This window comes from Narcine bancroftii, chromosome 7, assembly GCF_036971445.1.
Source record: "Narcine bancroftii isolate sNarBan1 chromosome 7, sNarBan1.hap1, whole genome shotgun sequence".
NCBI classification, from domain to species: domain Eukaryota; kingdom Metazoa; phylum Chordata; class Chondrichthyes; order Torpediniformes; family Narcinidae; genus Narcine; species Narcine bancroftii.
Genome location: NC_091475.1, coordinates 150734353 through 150750529, shown reverse-complemented (window position 1 = coordinate 150750529; position 16177 = coordinate 150734353). Strand labels below are relative to the sequence as shown.

At 42.4% G+C, this 16177-nt stretch overlaps 1 protein-coding gene across 1 annotated transcript in view; it reads left to right on the top strand.

Moving 5' to 3' along the window:
* The window catches only part of cep295 (centrosomal protein 295), a 115923-nt gene extending 103374 nt beyond the window's left edge, over positions 1-12549 (top strand). The window contains exons 26-29 of the mRNA XM_069890827.1: positions 1121-1309; positions 1390-1498; positions 4230-4329; positions 12183-12549. Of these exons, the coding sequence (XP_069746928.1) occupies positions 1121-1309; positions 1390-1498; positions 4230-4329; positions 12183-12224 (440 nt within the window). The 3' untranslated portion in view covers positions 12225-12549. The remainder of the gene's footprint in view (positions 1-1120; positions 1310-1389; positions 1499-4229; positions 4330-12182) is intronic.
* Positions 12550-16177: the final 3628 nt, after the last annotated feature.

Genomic DNA, 16177 nt, shown 5'->3' with positions numbered 1-16177 from the left:
ATTGGGTAGCCTATAGCCGTATGAGGTAATATTCCTTAAAATTTTTATTTAGCAAGAGTAAAAATTAAAAGAGATGAATACAGAGGTCAGTGTGTGTATTGAGGGGAAAATTGAAATGTGGCATGTGTCCAGAAGTTGTGGCTAACATCTCCAAGGGCCTTTGCAAGGCACCCAACTAAGTCTGTGACTGGTCTCACTAGTGTCGAGGAAATTGTATTGTGAGTGTAGTTTACTATTTTATTTGAAAAGACTGTGGAGGACCTATGACCAGGATGGGGAGATGTAATATCCCCAACATTAGTATGAGAAAATGCTACTTACAAAAAAAGTGTCAACTATATTGGACATTACTCATTAATGGGCCACAATGGAAATGGTCTCTTAGAATTCTGAGGAGAGGATTGGTTTGGAGTAAGAAACACTTGATTCCATGGCTGATTTTTTTTTCCTTTCTCTTGCTTTTTTGCTCTCTCCCTCCCCACCCTATGCAAGGATATCCAATCTCAAAATCTTATAACTAAATTGCCACAAACAAATGCCTGTTTTGGTTCTTCCCCCATTCACTCTTGGATAGAATTATTCAGTCACTAACCTTGATTTCTGATTTGACTTAAGATGGAGGCTTTTGATCACTCCTTTGAAGAGTCACTTTTTGGATCTCTTTCATCACTTTGCCCATCTTCTGTGGGGGGGGGGGGGGGGGGTGGGGAGCAGCTGTGGTTTTAACTTTCATACTTAAATATTCTAACATTTGCTGTGAGTGAACTGCAACATTACAGAATTTGTGCTTCCAAGGTCTTACTGTGACAATGGTGACTTGATTGACACTTGTAATTGCAAGAACATTTCAATCATACGCCTTTCCATGTAGTGTGATTGTAAAGTCCTTAAATTTACATTGCATAGTAAAGCTAGAAATGTATTAAATTTTGCCTCTAAAATTGCAAATATTTGCACATAAAATTCAATAATATTTGCAAGATTTACAATTGTTGAATCATGTTATTAGTGATTTAATCTTTTAAGTAGCTGACAAATTTCCACTTGAAAATTTCAAATCTATTTCAAGGCAAACTACGTTCATGGTTGATCTTGATATTAATTTTTCCTTTTTTACCAGTTATGATATTTGAATTTGAACCATCTGGTAAGACTTTAAACGAAGCAGTTCTGAAAAGAAAGCAAAAATTTCTTACAAATTCTGCAAAGCGAGTGCAAGACTTAAAAAGAAGGGAAAAATCTGGAATAATGAAGTCTGAACTACACACAAGACCAATGTCACTGAAAAAAGAGCAGACTTCTCAATTTGGTAAGAACTGTGCTGTGTTTTTTTTTCCTATTTGTCTTTTTATGAATGGATATACTAAGATATTTAATTTGTGCATAAAGCAGCACCATCATCACTGACAGCTCATTTGAAGATGGTGGGAGAAGTAAAAGTCTCAACTCCAGAGGATAGAAAAACTGTAGAAGTAGAGATGCGACAAAGAACACTCCGGTATAGTAGAAATCGTTGTGACCAGATTTCTTTTATATATATAAAAAAAGTTGAACCACAGTTGGAACTAAGATATGTTTGCCATGTATTATTTCACTTTAATTTCTTCGGATTGAATTAGATATTTATCTGTGGAAACCTAAGCTACCACAAAAGAGTATGAATTATAGCTGAATCTTATTTCATATGTAGTTTGTAAATCAGCTTGTGCTTCCATGTCAGTGGATTTTAAACTGCCCCTTAAACTGTCATTTCACCATAAGTAATCCCTATGCCATAAGTGCTCTGTGATTACTAAGGAATAGCTTAAGGTGGTATGTGAGTGGGAAGGGCACTTGCTCTAGATCACACGTGTCAAACTCTGGCCCACGGGCCAAATTTGGCCCGCGATATAATTATATTTGGCCCGCAAGGTCATTTCAAAAATGTATTAGAGGTGGCCCGCCCTGCAGCGAGAGCCGATGCTGTTTTTTGGTAATGTCACCCCCACCATCCTCCCCCTTCATTGCACATCCTTCCCCACCCCCTAACTATCCCCTCCCCCCTAAAACCACCCCCCTTAAAAGATGGCCAGAATATTCTCAAAAAGGAATCCAGAATGGTAAAGTTCCACAAACCTTCTGCTGGGAATCCTAACAACACCCGGACATCAGATCCACGGGACGCGGAGGGAGCAAGAGTGTTGCAGGTTGACCGTGCAAACTTTGAGAACGGGGAAAACAAAATTGTAACACGAGAAGTCTGTCGATGTCATCAGCCGGCAAGCCAGTTGGAAGGCTCCCCGCACAACCAGTCATTTCTCCCACCTGTCGAGCGGTGCGGCGGATTGGCGAGCGCCTGTGATTTCCTGTTGGCGCGACGGACATGGCAGGCTGCGCACGGCCCCCGCTTTTCCGCAAAGGCTGATCGGCAGCGCGCTGGGCCTGAGTGGGTGGGTAAGCAGGGGTGGGCAGAGGGTGTAGGTGAGGAGTAATGGGCAGGGGAAGTTATGGTGGTGCAAGGGGCAGTTAGAGGGAGGGATGAGTAGAAGGAGGGGTGGATAGGGAAGAGGTAAAAGGGGAGGGGCAGGGCGAGTAGGGGAGGGGTGATTAGAGGATGAGAGACAGGTAGAGGGAGGAACAGGTTGAGGGGAGAGACAGTAGAGGGGCGTGTATAGGATGGGGTGGGTAGAGGCAGAGCGAGTGGAGTGAGGGGTGAGTAGAGGTTGGGTAAAGGACTGGTTAGGTAGAGGGATGGTGGGTCGAGGGTGACTAGAGGCCTAGAGCCTGAGGAGTGAGGAGGAAATGCTGAGTCCTGATGCAGGCCAAAATGGACACAGCCTGTGAATGCTGACTACATCTCCTCAGGGACCAAATATGTTTCCCTCAGGTCAAGCAAAGGGTGAACTTAAGCTACCTACTCCTGACCTGTAACATTATCCTCCTAAAGTTATATCCTAAAGTTTAACATTACATATGTTGAAAGAAGAGAAAACATGCAGATGTTGTTGAAAATTTTCAATAATATTTTGTTTGATAAAAATTGTCACTGGCCCATTTCCTTTGGAGTTATGAAACCGTGCACATCACGAGTCAATTAAGTACGATTAAAACAGTGGTTGTCAAACTTTTGCTTTCCATTGACATTCCACTAAGAAATCCCTTACTAATCAGGGCACTTATGGCATAGGAATTGCTTAAGGTGGAATGTGAGTTTAGGGGAAGGCAGTTTGAAAACCACTGGTTAGGTTAATATGATAAAAGACCAATGTTTGCCTCACACCCACCAAAGTAGAGGTTAAGTGACCAAACGAACTGAATAAATGATCTTAAAGTACACCTGAATTAACAGTACAGAAAAGTAAAGAAATAAGTTGAAAGTGCAGTTGCTAAGGACTGGATTGTTAAAATTTTGCTGTGAATGAGGAACAATTTCATGCAAAATAATTTTGCAATGGTTGGCGTAGCAGTTAGCACAATGCCTTTACAGCACCAGTGATTGGGACTGGGATTCGAATCCAACACTGTAAGGAGTTGGTAAGTTCTCCCCGTATCTGAATGGGTTTTTCTGGAGTTGTAGCTTAATTGGGCGGGCCAGACTCGTGGACCGAAATGGCTTGTTACCATGCTCTATGTCTAAATTTTTAAAAATTGAATTAAATCAAATAAGCTGTCTATATTGTCATTGGAAGTAGATTCTTGGGAGATTAGCATGTTTTGTAGAATAAAACCTGGAAGAATGGTTTGATGGTCTTGAAGCCATCAAATTTTAATTCATGATTTCTATTTGTGTGCTCTTTTCCAACAAGGGGCTGACTGATTCAAGTTGACCTTTGGCAATAGACTAGCCAGGCTGTGGTGATGGTAGGGGTGGGGGGATAGGAGGGAGCAGGGAATATGTTTTTGAACCTACACCAATGAAGGGGTGTCATGGAGTGACTGGGTGGAGGAGAGGATCACAAGATGTAAAGAGAAGACTTGTGATCTGTGAAAATTAACATAATTTGGTGGGTCAGGATGTAGCATTTTTTAAATTCCTGTGTACATGCATGCAGACAAATGGAAAGTGAAATTTCTAATCCTGCTGCTCGTAAAAATGCTCCAATTAAAAATAAAATTACTCCTACATTACTACTTTTGTCTCAATACTGAGTTAACAGATATAATACTGTTTTTGTGGATTTAGATTGTATTCTTGGGAAAGTTCAGTATTTAGTTTTATCAGTTTACACTCTTCACATTATTCCTTACAGCCTCTACAATCAGCTTGAAGAAGTAAAAAATAAGAAAAAGGAAGTGACCCGGCAAACAGTTTGTGCGAGAAATCGAGAGAAGGCAAAAGAATTCCAGAAGGTAATTTTCAGCTTACCTATATCTATTTCTGGGTCTAAATAAAAATTAATTTGGAGAAATTGTAGTAACTTTTAGTGGAAGTAATCTTTCTGCTAATTGTTCTTTTGGTCTCTTCCTCCTTTGTTAAATTCAGTTGGGCACGTTTTAACTTTGCTACTATTAAAGAAAATAGATTATCATAAGCCAACCTGTTCCATCACAATTTGCTGCAGAAACATGACAGGTCAAACAGCATCAGGATGTGAAAGAGAATGTGTAGATTTTTTAGCTGAAACCCTTTATTGAGTCTAGCTAAATGTAGTAGAGAGGCTAGTGTCAAGAGAAAAGGTGAGTCAGGGGTCCAACATGGAAATGGAGATGTGTCCTCTTTATACTGTCCTCTACTACTTTTTAAAAGGTTCTGAGTTTCTGCTGAGTTCCTCCAGCAGTTTGTATTTGACTTCAGATTCCATATCTACAGTATCTTTTTCTATTGTTGCCATGATTGTGTAAGAAATTACAGTACAGGTGAACCCACATTACAGTAGTTCAAGTAACAGAAATTCACACTGACAGAATTACAAATCACTACCAAAAATGACGTGGAGTTAATAAGGGACCTTGAGGTAGGGCTGCCATTAGGTAATAGTGAACATAGTATGATTACTTTAATCTGCAAATGGAGTGGGAGAAGAAAAGGACGTTAGAAACATAAATGCTACAGCTGAATAAAGGTGATTATACCGCTATGAGGGAGGAGCTAGCCAAAATAAAATGGAAGGACATTCTAGCTGGGAGGACAACTGGGCAAAAATGGCAGGTATTTTTAGACATTTTTTCACAGGATTTGGAATATATTCATTCCAAAGAGGAGGAAAGGCTTTATGAAGAGCAAATGGCAGCTGTGGTTGACAAAGGAAATCAAGTGCAGTATCAGGTCCAAAAGAAATAAGTATAAGATGGCAAAGCAGAGTGGGAGGTTAGAGGATTGGAAAGCCTTTTTTTAAAAAAAACAAGAGAGAAACTAAGAAAGTCATTTGGGAGGGGAAAATGAAGTATGAGAGTAAATTGGCAAGTAATATAAAATGGGATAGCAAAAGCTTCTTCAGTTATGTAAAAAGGAAGAAATTGGTTAGGGCCAAAATTGGGCCCTTAAAAACAGAGAAAGGTGAAATTATCAATGGGAAAATGGAGATGGCTGAGGAATTTAACAGATACTTTGCATCTGTTTTCACAGAGGATATAGGTTATGATCAGAATAGGGGTAGGGGTCAAACCATATCTAGGAACTTGGTGAAATTACTGAAGGAAACAGAGAATCTGATGGATATCCAGATCCAGAAGCAGGTGGTTGTGAGCAAATTGTTAGAACTGAGGCCTGATATGTCCCCTGGGCCTGATGGGTGGCACCCCAGGGTGCTTAGAGAGGTTGCTCTGGAAATTGTGGAAGACTGGTCGACATTTTCCAAAGTTCTTTAGATTCCGGGGAAGTGCCTGCAGACTGGATAGTGGCTAATGTTGTACCACTTTTTAAGAAGGGAGGGAGAGAGATGCGGGAAATTATAGTCCGGTCAGCCTGACATCAGTGGTGGGGAAGATATTGGAATATATCATTAAAGGAGAAATAGCAGAACACTAAAGAAGGAATAATAGTATCGGTGCTAGTCAGCTTGGGTTCCTCAAAGGCAAATCTTGCTTGACTAATCTGGAATTTTTCAAGGCCGTAACAAGGAGGGTTGACTCGGGAGAGTAGTGGATGTGGTGTACTTGGATTTCCAGAAAGCCTTTGATAAGCTCTCACACAGGAGGCTAGTTAGCAAAATCAAGGGGCTTGGTTTTGGGGGTAGGGTGCTGTCATGGATAGATAGTTGGTTGAGAAATAGGAAACAAAGGGTTGGGATAAAACCGGTCATTTTCTGGATGGTAGAATGTGATGACTGGGGTCCCACAGGGGTTGGTGTTGGGTCTTCAATTGTTTATCATTTATGTAAATGATTTGGATGAGGGGATTAATAACTACATAAGCAAATTCGCAGATGGCACTAAACTGGGAGGTAGTGTGAGGAGGATGTCAGGAAATTGCAGAGGGACTTGGACAGGTTAGGGGAGTGGGCGGAGAAATGGCAGATGAAGTTTAATGTGAGTAAATGCAAGGCAGAAACAAGAGAACAGAATATTATTCAAATGGTGTTAAGCTAGGGAGTGGGGTAATGTAAAGGGATCTGGGCGTACTTGTTCACCAGTCATTGAAAACTAGCATGCAGGTTCAGCAAGCAGTGAAGAGGGCGAATGGTATATTGGCTTTCATAAAGAGGGGATTGGAGTATAGGAGTAGAGAAGCCCTCCTGCAGTTGTACGGGGCCCTGGTGAGACCTCATCTGGAGTATTGCATCCAATTCTGATTCCCATATTTGAGAAAGGAAATACTTGCTATAGAGGGAGTGCAGAGCAGATTTACAAGGTTAGTTCCCAGGATGGCAGGATTGACGTACATGGATAGGTTAGAAAGACTGGGATTATATGTGATGGAGTTTAGAAGGATGAAGTATTTCGGATGATCAAAGGGCTTGACAGGGTGAAATAAGAGTACATGTTCCGATTGATGGGAGAGACTAGGACTAGAGGACATATTTTAAGAATACAGGGAATTTTTTTTACCTAGAGTTGTGGATCTGTGGAATGCATTGCCACAGAGGGTGGTGGGGGCAGATTTGCTGGATAGATATAAGAGAGAGGTGGATAAGGCTCTTGTGGACAGGGGTGTTAAGGGTTACAGGGATAAGGCTGGTATTAGTTATTGAAAGAGAAAGATCAGCCATGATCCGATAAATGGCAGTGCTGGCTCGACGGGCCAAATGGCTTACTCCAGCACTTTTTGTCTATAAAAAAAATGATATGCAAAATAAAAATTTGTTCTCACACAATTGTGTTAAGTTTATTTTTCAATGTTAATTTCTTGAAGAATGCTCATATGATGTGCCATCAGGTTACCAAAAAATTATAATGCAGGCTTTCCAAGTTCACAACCTGCTGTACCAAAAGGGTTACTAGTAGTTATTTATGTGGATTTCCACTTGCTATTGATGTTGATAGGCAATGAGAGTCATAACCTGAATATCTGGATGGATTAGAAATGTCCATTTTGCATGTTATTTGCCCATAATACAGACCATTTAATCTGTGGGACCAATGCATGCACTCAAATTATGCAACCATTAAATGCTATCAAATTGACAGACCCTTTCTTTGGCCACTCCTATGTAAATACAAAGGCTCATTAATTGCTAGTTGGAAAGTCCCTCTGTCAAATTAGTTTGCCAAGAGGACTCCTGCTCTTTAATGTCAGAGTGATCAGTTGTACACCTTAAAAGTAAATGGATCTAAAGAGTTTTGAGAGGCACATGAATTCACAATAGTCCAAGCCCAAATCCTATAATCTCAGACTCCCATGGGCTGTTGCTTGTAAGATGACTTTGACCTCTTCATTTTATCATGCTATGTAGAAATATGCCCAATGCTGCCAGATCATGTTGATGACAGTAATATCCATTGGTGTTCGGGCATGGCACATCCTAATACTTGATCTTCATTTGTTTGTGAATAGTGCACTTTAAGCTATGCAATTTTGCAGAACTCCAAATTAATAGGTAATTTAATTTCCCTTTTTAAAATAGTTGATACATCATGCCGTCTTTGTTCAATTCACATTCCTCGGACATAGCCAGCAAGCTTAGCGTAGTGGTTAGCGCAACACTGTTAAAGCACCAGGGTTCGAATCTCACACTTTTTAAGGAGTTTGTATGTTCTTCCTGTGTGTGGGGTTTCCCCAGAGGCAGAGCAGAGGAAAGTTGTCAGTCAGTTAGGTGTAATTGGGTACCATGTGGGCCGAAATGGCCTGGTACCGTGCTGCATGTCAAAATTTAAATTTAAAAAATCATGAATAGTGGTTCAGGACCTAAACACTTGCATGGTTCATCATAGAACCATAGAACATAATAGTATAGGAACCATCCCCTTCGGACTCTATCTCTGCCGAATCATTTTTTTTAGTCTCGTCCTCCATACCTCTCTTATCCATGTACCTGTCCAAATTCATAAATGTTAAAATTGAGCCTGCATTCCCACCACTCTCTGTGTGAAGTTCCCCCTAAATATCTTTCGCTCTTAACCTAAGTCCTCTGGTTTGTATCTCACCGACCCTCCGTGGGGAAAAAGCTTATCTACTTTTACTCTGACTATCCCCCTCATAATTTTAAGTATACTTTTATTAAATATCCCCTCATTCTGAATTCAATCCCTCGATTAATGAAGCGCAGCATCCCATAGGCCGCCTTATGCAGCGATCTTGGGATATATAGGATTGAACCCAAAGGTCTCTCTGCACACCACCCACTCTTAAGTAACTGACCATTAACCCTGTACTCGGCCTTCTGGTTTGCCCTTCCAAAATGCATCACCTCACACTTATTCAGATTGAAATCCATCTGCCACTTTTCTGCCTCAGTCTGCATCCTGTCTATATCCTCTTGTAATCTTCGGCAACCTTCAGCTCCATCCACAACTCCTCCAACCTTTGTGTCATCCACAAACTTACTGACCCATCCTTCCACCTCTTCATCTAGGTCATTTATAAAAATCACAAAGAGCAAGGGTCCCAGAACCTTGTGATACTCCACTAGTCACTGAACTCCAGGCAGAATACTTTCCTTCCACCACTACTCTGCTTTCTTCTTACAAGGCAATTTTTTTTTTATCCACACAGCTAAGGTTCCGCTGATTGCATCCTTTCTGGATGAGTCTCCTTGTCAAATGGTGTGCTAAAATCCAAGAAGACTACATCTACCACCCTACCCTCAATTCCTTTTGTTACCTCCTCAAAAAAACTCAATGAGACTTGTGAGACATGACCTTCCCTTTACAAAGCCATGCTGACTCACCCCTGAGTACTCTACTTATCCAAATGCTCACAAATCCTGTCCTTAAGAATCCTCCCCATTAGTTTGCACAATGCTGACATAAGACTCACTGGTCTATAATTCCCAGGATTATCCCTATTACCTTTTTAAAAAAAGGGACTACATTTGCCTTTCTCTAATCCTCTGGCACCTCCCTTGTGGCCAAATAGGATTCAAAGATCTTAGCTACTGCCCCAGTGATCTCTCACTTCCCACAGCAGCCTGGGGTATATTGTGTCCAGCCCCAGGGACTTGTCAATCTTAATTTTTTTTTAAGAAGATCCAATACTTCCACTTCCTTAATCTCTATGTTGTCAGCACACAGGCCTGTTCAATTTTGACCTCACTGTGATCAAGGTCCTTTTCTCTTGTGAATACTGACGCAAAGTATTAATTTTGGATCTCTCCAACCTCCTCTGCCTCCAGGCACATGTTGCCTTCTTCAACTATTTGTGGCCCCATCTTCATTTTTGTCATCCTTTGTTTTTCACATGCACATAGAATGCCTTGGGGTTCTCCTTAATTTGACATGTCAGGGTCTTCTCATGCCTCCTTTGAACTCTTAAGTCCTTCCTGGCTACCATATACTTCTTGCAGTCCTTCCTGTTGCCAATATCTAATGCATGTTTCCTTCCTCTTGACTAGTTGCCTGACTAATTTTGCCAGCCACTGTTCCCTTTTCCTCCAATTTTTTTGACCAAGTAGGACAAACCTATCTTGAACTCTGCACAAGTGATCCCTAAATTTCCTCCATATTACCTCTGTGTATTCACCCTTAAACATCTGTTTCCAATTTATTCTTCCTAGTTCCTGCCTCATCCCTTCATAATTAGCCCTTCCCCAGTAAAGCACTTTCCCATTTTAAACTGTTTTTATCCTTTTCCGCAGCTCTGTTGAAGCTAAGGGAGTTGCGGTCACTCTCACCAAAATGCTCCCCCACCGAGAGGTCCGCCACCTGACCTGGTTCATTCCCCAGAACCAAATCCAGTATGGCCCCTCCTTTTGTCAGTTGGTCCATATACTGTGTCAGGAATCCTTGCACACACTTGACAAACTCAGCCCCATCTATTCCTCTTGCCAATATTGTGGAAGTTGAAATCATCCATAACTACAACCTTTATTTCCTGCACCATTCCAAAATCTGCCTATTTATCTGCTCCTCGGCGTCTCGAAGTTTATTTGGGGGCCTATTGAGTACTCCCAGCACAGTGATAGCTCCCTTCCTGTTTCCAACTCAGTGTCCTCTCTTTCTGTAGCAGTAATACTATACCTGACCAGCAATACTACTTTCCCCTCCCCTTTTTTTCAATCTCCCATCCTGTTCCTTTTAAAACTCCTAAACCATGGAACCTGCTTCAGCCAATCCTGTAACTCTGGTCTGTTCTCCCTGAGCACAGCTGTGATATTTTCCCTGATGAGCAATGCTACTACTCCCCACCCAACCCCCTCCCCCCCCCCCCCCCCAAATCTGCTCTATTACGTCTAAAGCAACGGAAGTCCTGAACGTTGAGCTGTTAGTCCTGCCCCTCCTGCAACAAAGTTTCACTAATGAGCACAATGTCATAATTACACAAGTAAATCCACACTCTAAGCTTATCTGGCTTTCCTACAGTACTCCTTGCATTGAAATAGATGCACCTGATTAAATTTCCACCACATATAATCTATTGACTTCCAATGGTGTAATCAATTTTCACATTGATTTTCTCTCCCCTACTCCTCCAGCTACTCTAGCACTCTGGTTCCCATCCCCTGCAAATCTAGTTTAAACCCACCAGAGCAGCACTTGCTAACATTCCAGTAAGGATATTAGTCCCTCTCCAGTTCAGATACAAACCATCCCATCAGAATAGATCCCACCTTCCCTGGAAGAGAGCCCAGTAATTCAGAAACTTCAACCCCTCCCTCCTGCACAGTGTCTTTAGGCAAGTGATAAGCTGTATAATCCTCCTGTTTGTAACCTCACTAGCAAGTGGCATGGGTATCAATCCTGAGATCACACCCCTAAAGATCCTGTCTTTCATCCTAGTGCCTTACTCCCTGAATTCTCCTTGCAGTACTTTCTCAGCTTTCGTACCCATGTTAATGATCCCTGTATGAACTTCAACATCTGGCTGCACACCCTCCCTCCTGAGAATGCCATGAACTCGATCTGAGATATCTTGGACTTTGGCATTAGGGAGGCAATATACTATCTGGGATTCTCAATTCCTTGAACAGAACCTCTTATCTGTCCCCTAACTATGGAAACCCCTATCATTGTAGCTTGCCTCTTCTCTCCCTCCCTTAGCCACAGGACCAGCCTCTGTGTCATTTGATTGCCATGACTTGTCCCTGGTAGGTTGTTTCCCCCACCCTCTCCCCTCCCCCCCCACCCCCCCCCCCCCACAACAGTATCCAAAATGGTATTCTTGTTGAGAGGATCAATCGCAGGGGTGCCCTGCACTGACTGCCTGTTCCTTTTCCCACTCCTGACTGTCACCCATCCACCCTCCTCCTGCCTCCTAGGTATGATTGTGTCCCTGTAACTCCTGTCTATCACGCCCCTCAGCCTCCCGAATGATCGGGAGTTCATCCAACTCCAGCTTCAATTCCTTAGCTCAACTTGTCAGGAGCTGCAGCTGGATGCACTTCTTGCAGATGAAGTCGTCAGGGATACTGGTTTCCCTGATGACTCACATTCCACAAGAAAGGCATTCCCTTGCCTTGGCTGCTGTTTATGACTAGATTTAAAAAAATAAGATATGTAAAACCTGCCATTAGCTGTGTTTATCTGCTGAATCCTTTTTGTTCCTCAAACATGGTGTCTTTTTTATTTACACACACATGCGCACTCACCTTTCGATGTTATAACTATAATAACATATTTTGATGAGAAATTAAACTTTTTTCCTTTTTCTCCAATCTTCCCTATCAAAGAAAATGCTGGAAAAGCTAAGAGCAAATAAAACGCACAGGTGATGAATCTGCAATCTGAATCAATCCAGAATAATTGCTTTTTAAGGTACATAAATGTTGGTATATTATTGGTCTTTTATTTTAATTACCTTTTTTAAAATGTTACTGTTGTACATACCATTATTAACCTATAGCTGAGTGTAAAAAGTTGGTTTCATTTTGTAAATTTTGTATAATTCACAACTTGATATAGAAGTTATAAACTGCATTTCCTACTTATCTATTTTATAGTCTAATACAGTTTTGTATAAAGCTACACATTGTTTTGCATAAAATGGAATGTGGTAACTGGACCAAATTACTAAATAAATGTCAGCACTTTTTACTTCATGGCCTCTTACTCAAATTTTTTCCTCATTAGCAATATTAGTGGTTTTGTGCAGGATGTCTTTTGCACCGATTGACATTGTTCTAATAATGCACAGCAAAACTGATGGCTAACGTCATGAGTTCTATTTTGTCTGCACAGTGTACTCTTGGATGAAACTTCAAAATGAATTTGTTAGTCTGCTCCAGATTAATTAAAAAGTCAATTGATAATATTAAAGCTTTAACTTCACTGACCAAAGCTTTAATGACAAAATTCCATCATGCTTCTGCAGTGATTCTTGCTTCTCATTTTATGTGTATACAGTACTACTCTGAATCTCTGAAATCCTCATTTATCCAAATTATTTTTGGAGCTGAACTGACCTCGCACGTTGAAAAATAAAATTCACGTGACTTGAAATTTGAAGATTGTTCTCATTTTGGGTAACTCCCTCCCCTCTCTTTCCATTTCCTCTTTACCTTGCTCTATTGACTTCTCTCTCCAACTCTTCCTCTCAAACTGCATGCCACTGTCTCCTTGACTCAGCATCATCAAGGAGAGCAACCTCTCAGGCAGAAGCTCAGTGGTGTTCCCTCCCCCCTCCCCCCTTTCCTCCCTGAAGCTGACTCCGAACCCTCCCTTTGCCGACTACTACTGCTGTGCCTGTGTGGTAGGCCTAGGGGAGGATTCGGAGTCGGGACTCAGATGTCAGGAGCTCCAGTGACTGAGGAGATAGGAGCCCACCTCCCCGGGGATCAGCAGCAGCAGTGGGGACGTGTCGGGGATAGACAGCGGAGGTTGAGAGGTCTCGATGATTGGCTGTGTTGTGGCTAACATTTTTTTAGTGAGATTTAAACATTTTAATGCTTAAAAATCCTTCCCTTGTTTATTGTTTAAATATTGATACGAGTGATTTATGTTGCTACTGGGCTGTTTTTAAAAAATGACATCCAAAAAAAAAACCAGTATCCGACATTGGTCTGGTCCCAACCATTTTGGATAATCAGAGTTATAGCCATATAATAATAATTACAGCATGGAAACAGGCCATCTTGGCCCTTCTAGTCTGCACCGAACCAAGTACTCTAGTCCCACCTACCTGCACCTTGCTCATAACCCTCCATTCCCCTTCCATCCATAAGGCCTATCCAATTTTTCCTTAAATGACAAAATGAACTGTGCTGCCACTACTTCTCCCAGAAGCTCATTCCATACAGCCACCACTCTCTGAGTGAGGAAGTTCCCCCTCTTGTACTTCTAAACTTTTGCCTCTTAACTCATGACCTCTTGTTTCAATCTCTCCTACCCTCAAGGGAAAAAGCCTATCCACATCAATTCTATCCACATCATAATCTTAAATACCTCTATCAAATCCCCCCTCAACCTCCTATGCTCCAAGGAATAAAGACCTAATCTGCTCAATCTTTAGCTGCTTTTAGGTGTTCCGATAGAAGATAAAGCACCTTCAGGCGCGGCTAGAGGAGTTCAGCTAGCACGTTTAGATGGCCATGGAATGGACGGCTTTCTGGCACTTAAATGTGCCAGCTGACTGCTAGTCGTCAAGCAGCGAAAGCCGGCTACTCCGGACAGGTGCCTAGTCCCACCCACGTTAACCTTGCGTCATAGCAGCGCGTCAAGGCATGCCTGACAAGCATGACTTGATTCCTGCTGCTGGTCTCTTCCCACCCCCCACCTGACTTCCATTGCCGCTGCTGGTTCCCCTCGCCCGGCCGACTCCTGCTGCCAGTCTCCCTCCCCCCCCCCACCCCCGAAGCGGGAGTCGGGCGGGCGAGGGTGGAGAACAATAGCAGGAGTTGGGTGGCAAGGGGGGAAGGGAGACTGGCAGCAGGAGTCGGGCGGGCGAGGGAGGTGACTGGCAGCGGGAGTCGGGTGAGGGGGAGACCGGCAGTGGCAACAGGAGTCAGGTGGGGTGGGGAGACTGGCAGCGGGAGTCAGGTGGGGTGGGGAAACTGGCAGTGGGAGAGGGTGTGAAATAGAATTTGAAGTCGAGTCAGGCTTCCTTGTCTCAGGAGTCGATTGATGGCTGACGACGTCACCGCAATGTCATCAGCCCACCCCCTGGCAGCCTGAGCCGCTTTCAGCTGCCACAATGGATACTCCGAGCAGGATAGTTATGCCTCTCGGAGAAGGGTTAGGTAAGTGACCCTCCTGGTTGGCTTTTCCGGTTTCAGATGGCCACCTGACAGCTCCACAGGAATATTCTGTGCGGCTTTACAGTCGGGCTTTATGGCCACCTGAAAGCGGCTTTTGTAACCTAGATTCTGAAACCCAGGTAAAATTTTCGTAAATCTTCCTTGCACTCTCTCTACCATGTTGATATTCTTCCTATAATTCTGTGACCAGAACTGCACACTGTATTCCAAATCTGGCCTCACTAATCCTTTGAGCAGTCTCAACATCACTTCCTAACTCCTGTATTCTATGCTTTGATTTATAACGGCCAGGTTACTAAAAGCGTTCTTCACCATCCTATCCATCTTCAGGGAACAATGAACTGTAATTCCTAGATCTTTCTGCTCCACTGCATTCCATAATGCCCTCCCATTTACTATGTATATCCTGTTTTATTATTCCTTCCAAAATGAAGCACTTCTCAGCATTAAACTCCATCGGCCATCTTTCAGCCCACTCTTCTAAGCAGTCCAAATCCTTTTGCAATTGTTGATAACCTTCATTTTCCACAATTCCACCTATTTTAGTATCATCTGCATATTTGCTAATTTAATTTACCACCCCATCATCCAGATCATTAATAGAAACATAGGTGAAGGAGTAGGCCATTTGACCCTTCAAGCCTACTCCACCATTCAATATGATCATGGCTGATCAGTACCTGGTTCCTGCCTTCTCCCCATACCCCTTGATCCCCTTAGCCATAAGAGCCAAATCTAACCTTAAATATTGACATGGAACTGGCCTCAACAACTTTCTGTGGCAAAGAATTCCACAGATCCACCACTCCCTGAGAGAAGAAAGTTTTCCTCATCTCAGTACTAAAAAAAACTTCCTCCTTATTCTTAAACTGTGACCCCTGGTTCTGGTTTTTCCCAGCATTGGAAACAATCTACCTGTGACTAGTCTGTCTAATCCCTTGAGAATTTTATGTTTCTATAAGATTCCTCCCTCAATCTTCTAAATTCCAGAGAATACAAGCCTAGTTTATCCAAACTTTCTTTATATGCAAGTCCTTCCATCCATGGTATCATTCTAGTGAATCTTCTCTGCACCCTCTCCATGGTGAGGATGTCTTTCCTCAGATAAATTACAAACAGCAAAGGCCCCAATTATCCACTACGACTCTCTGGCATCTCCTTTCCAGCCACTCTCAAAGTTAATACCTAGCGCCTGAACTTTCCTAACTAACCTTCCAAGCAGAACCTTATTGAAGGCCTTACTGAAGTCCACATAGACATCATCCACTGCTTTGTCCTCATCAACATTCCTAGTCACCTCTTCAAAATTCAACAAGATTGGTCAAACATGGCCTTCCATGCACAAACCCATGTTGAGTGTTCCTGATCAGACCCTGTCTGTCTGGATACATGTATATATTATCTCTAAAAATGCTTTCCATTAACTTGCCTACCACAGATGTCAAAGTTACAGGCCTATAATTGCTAGTATT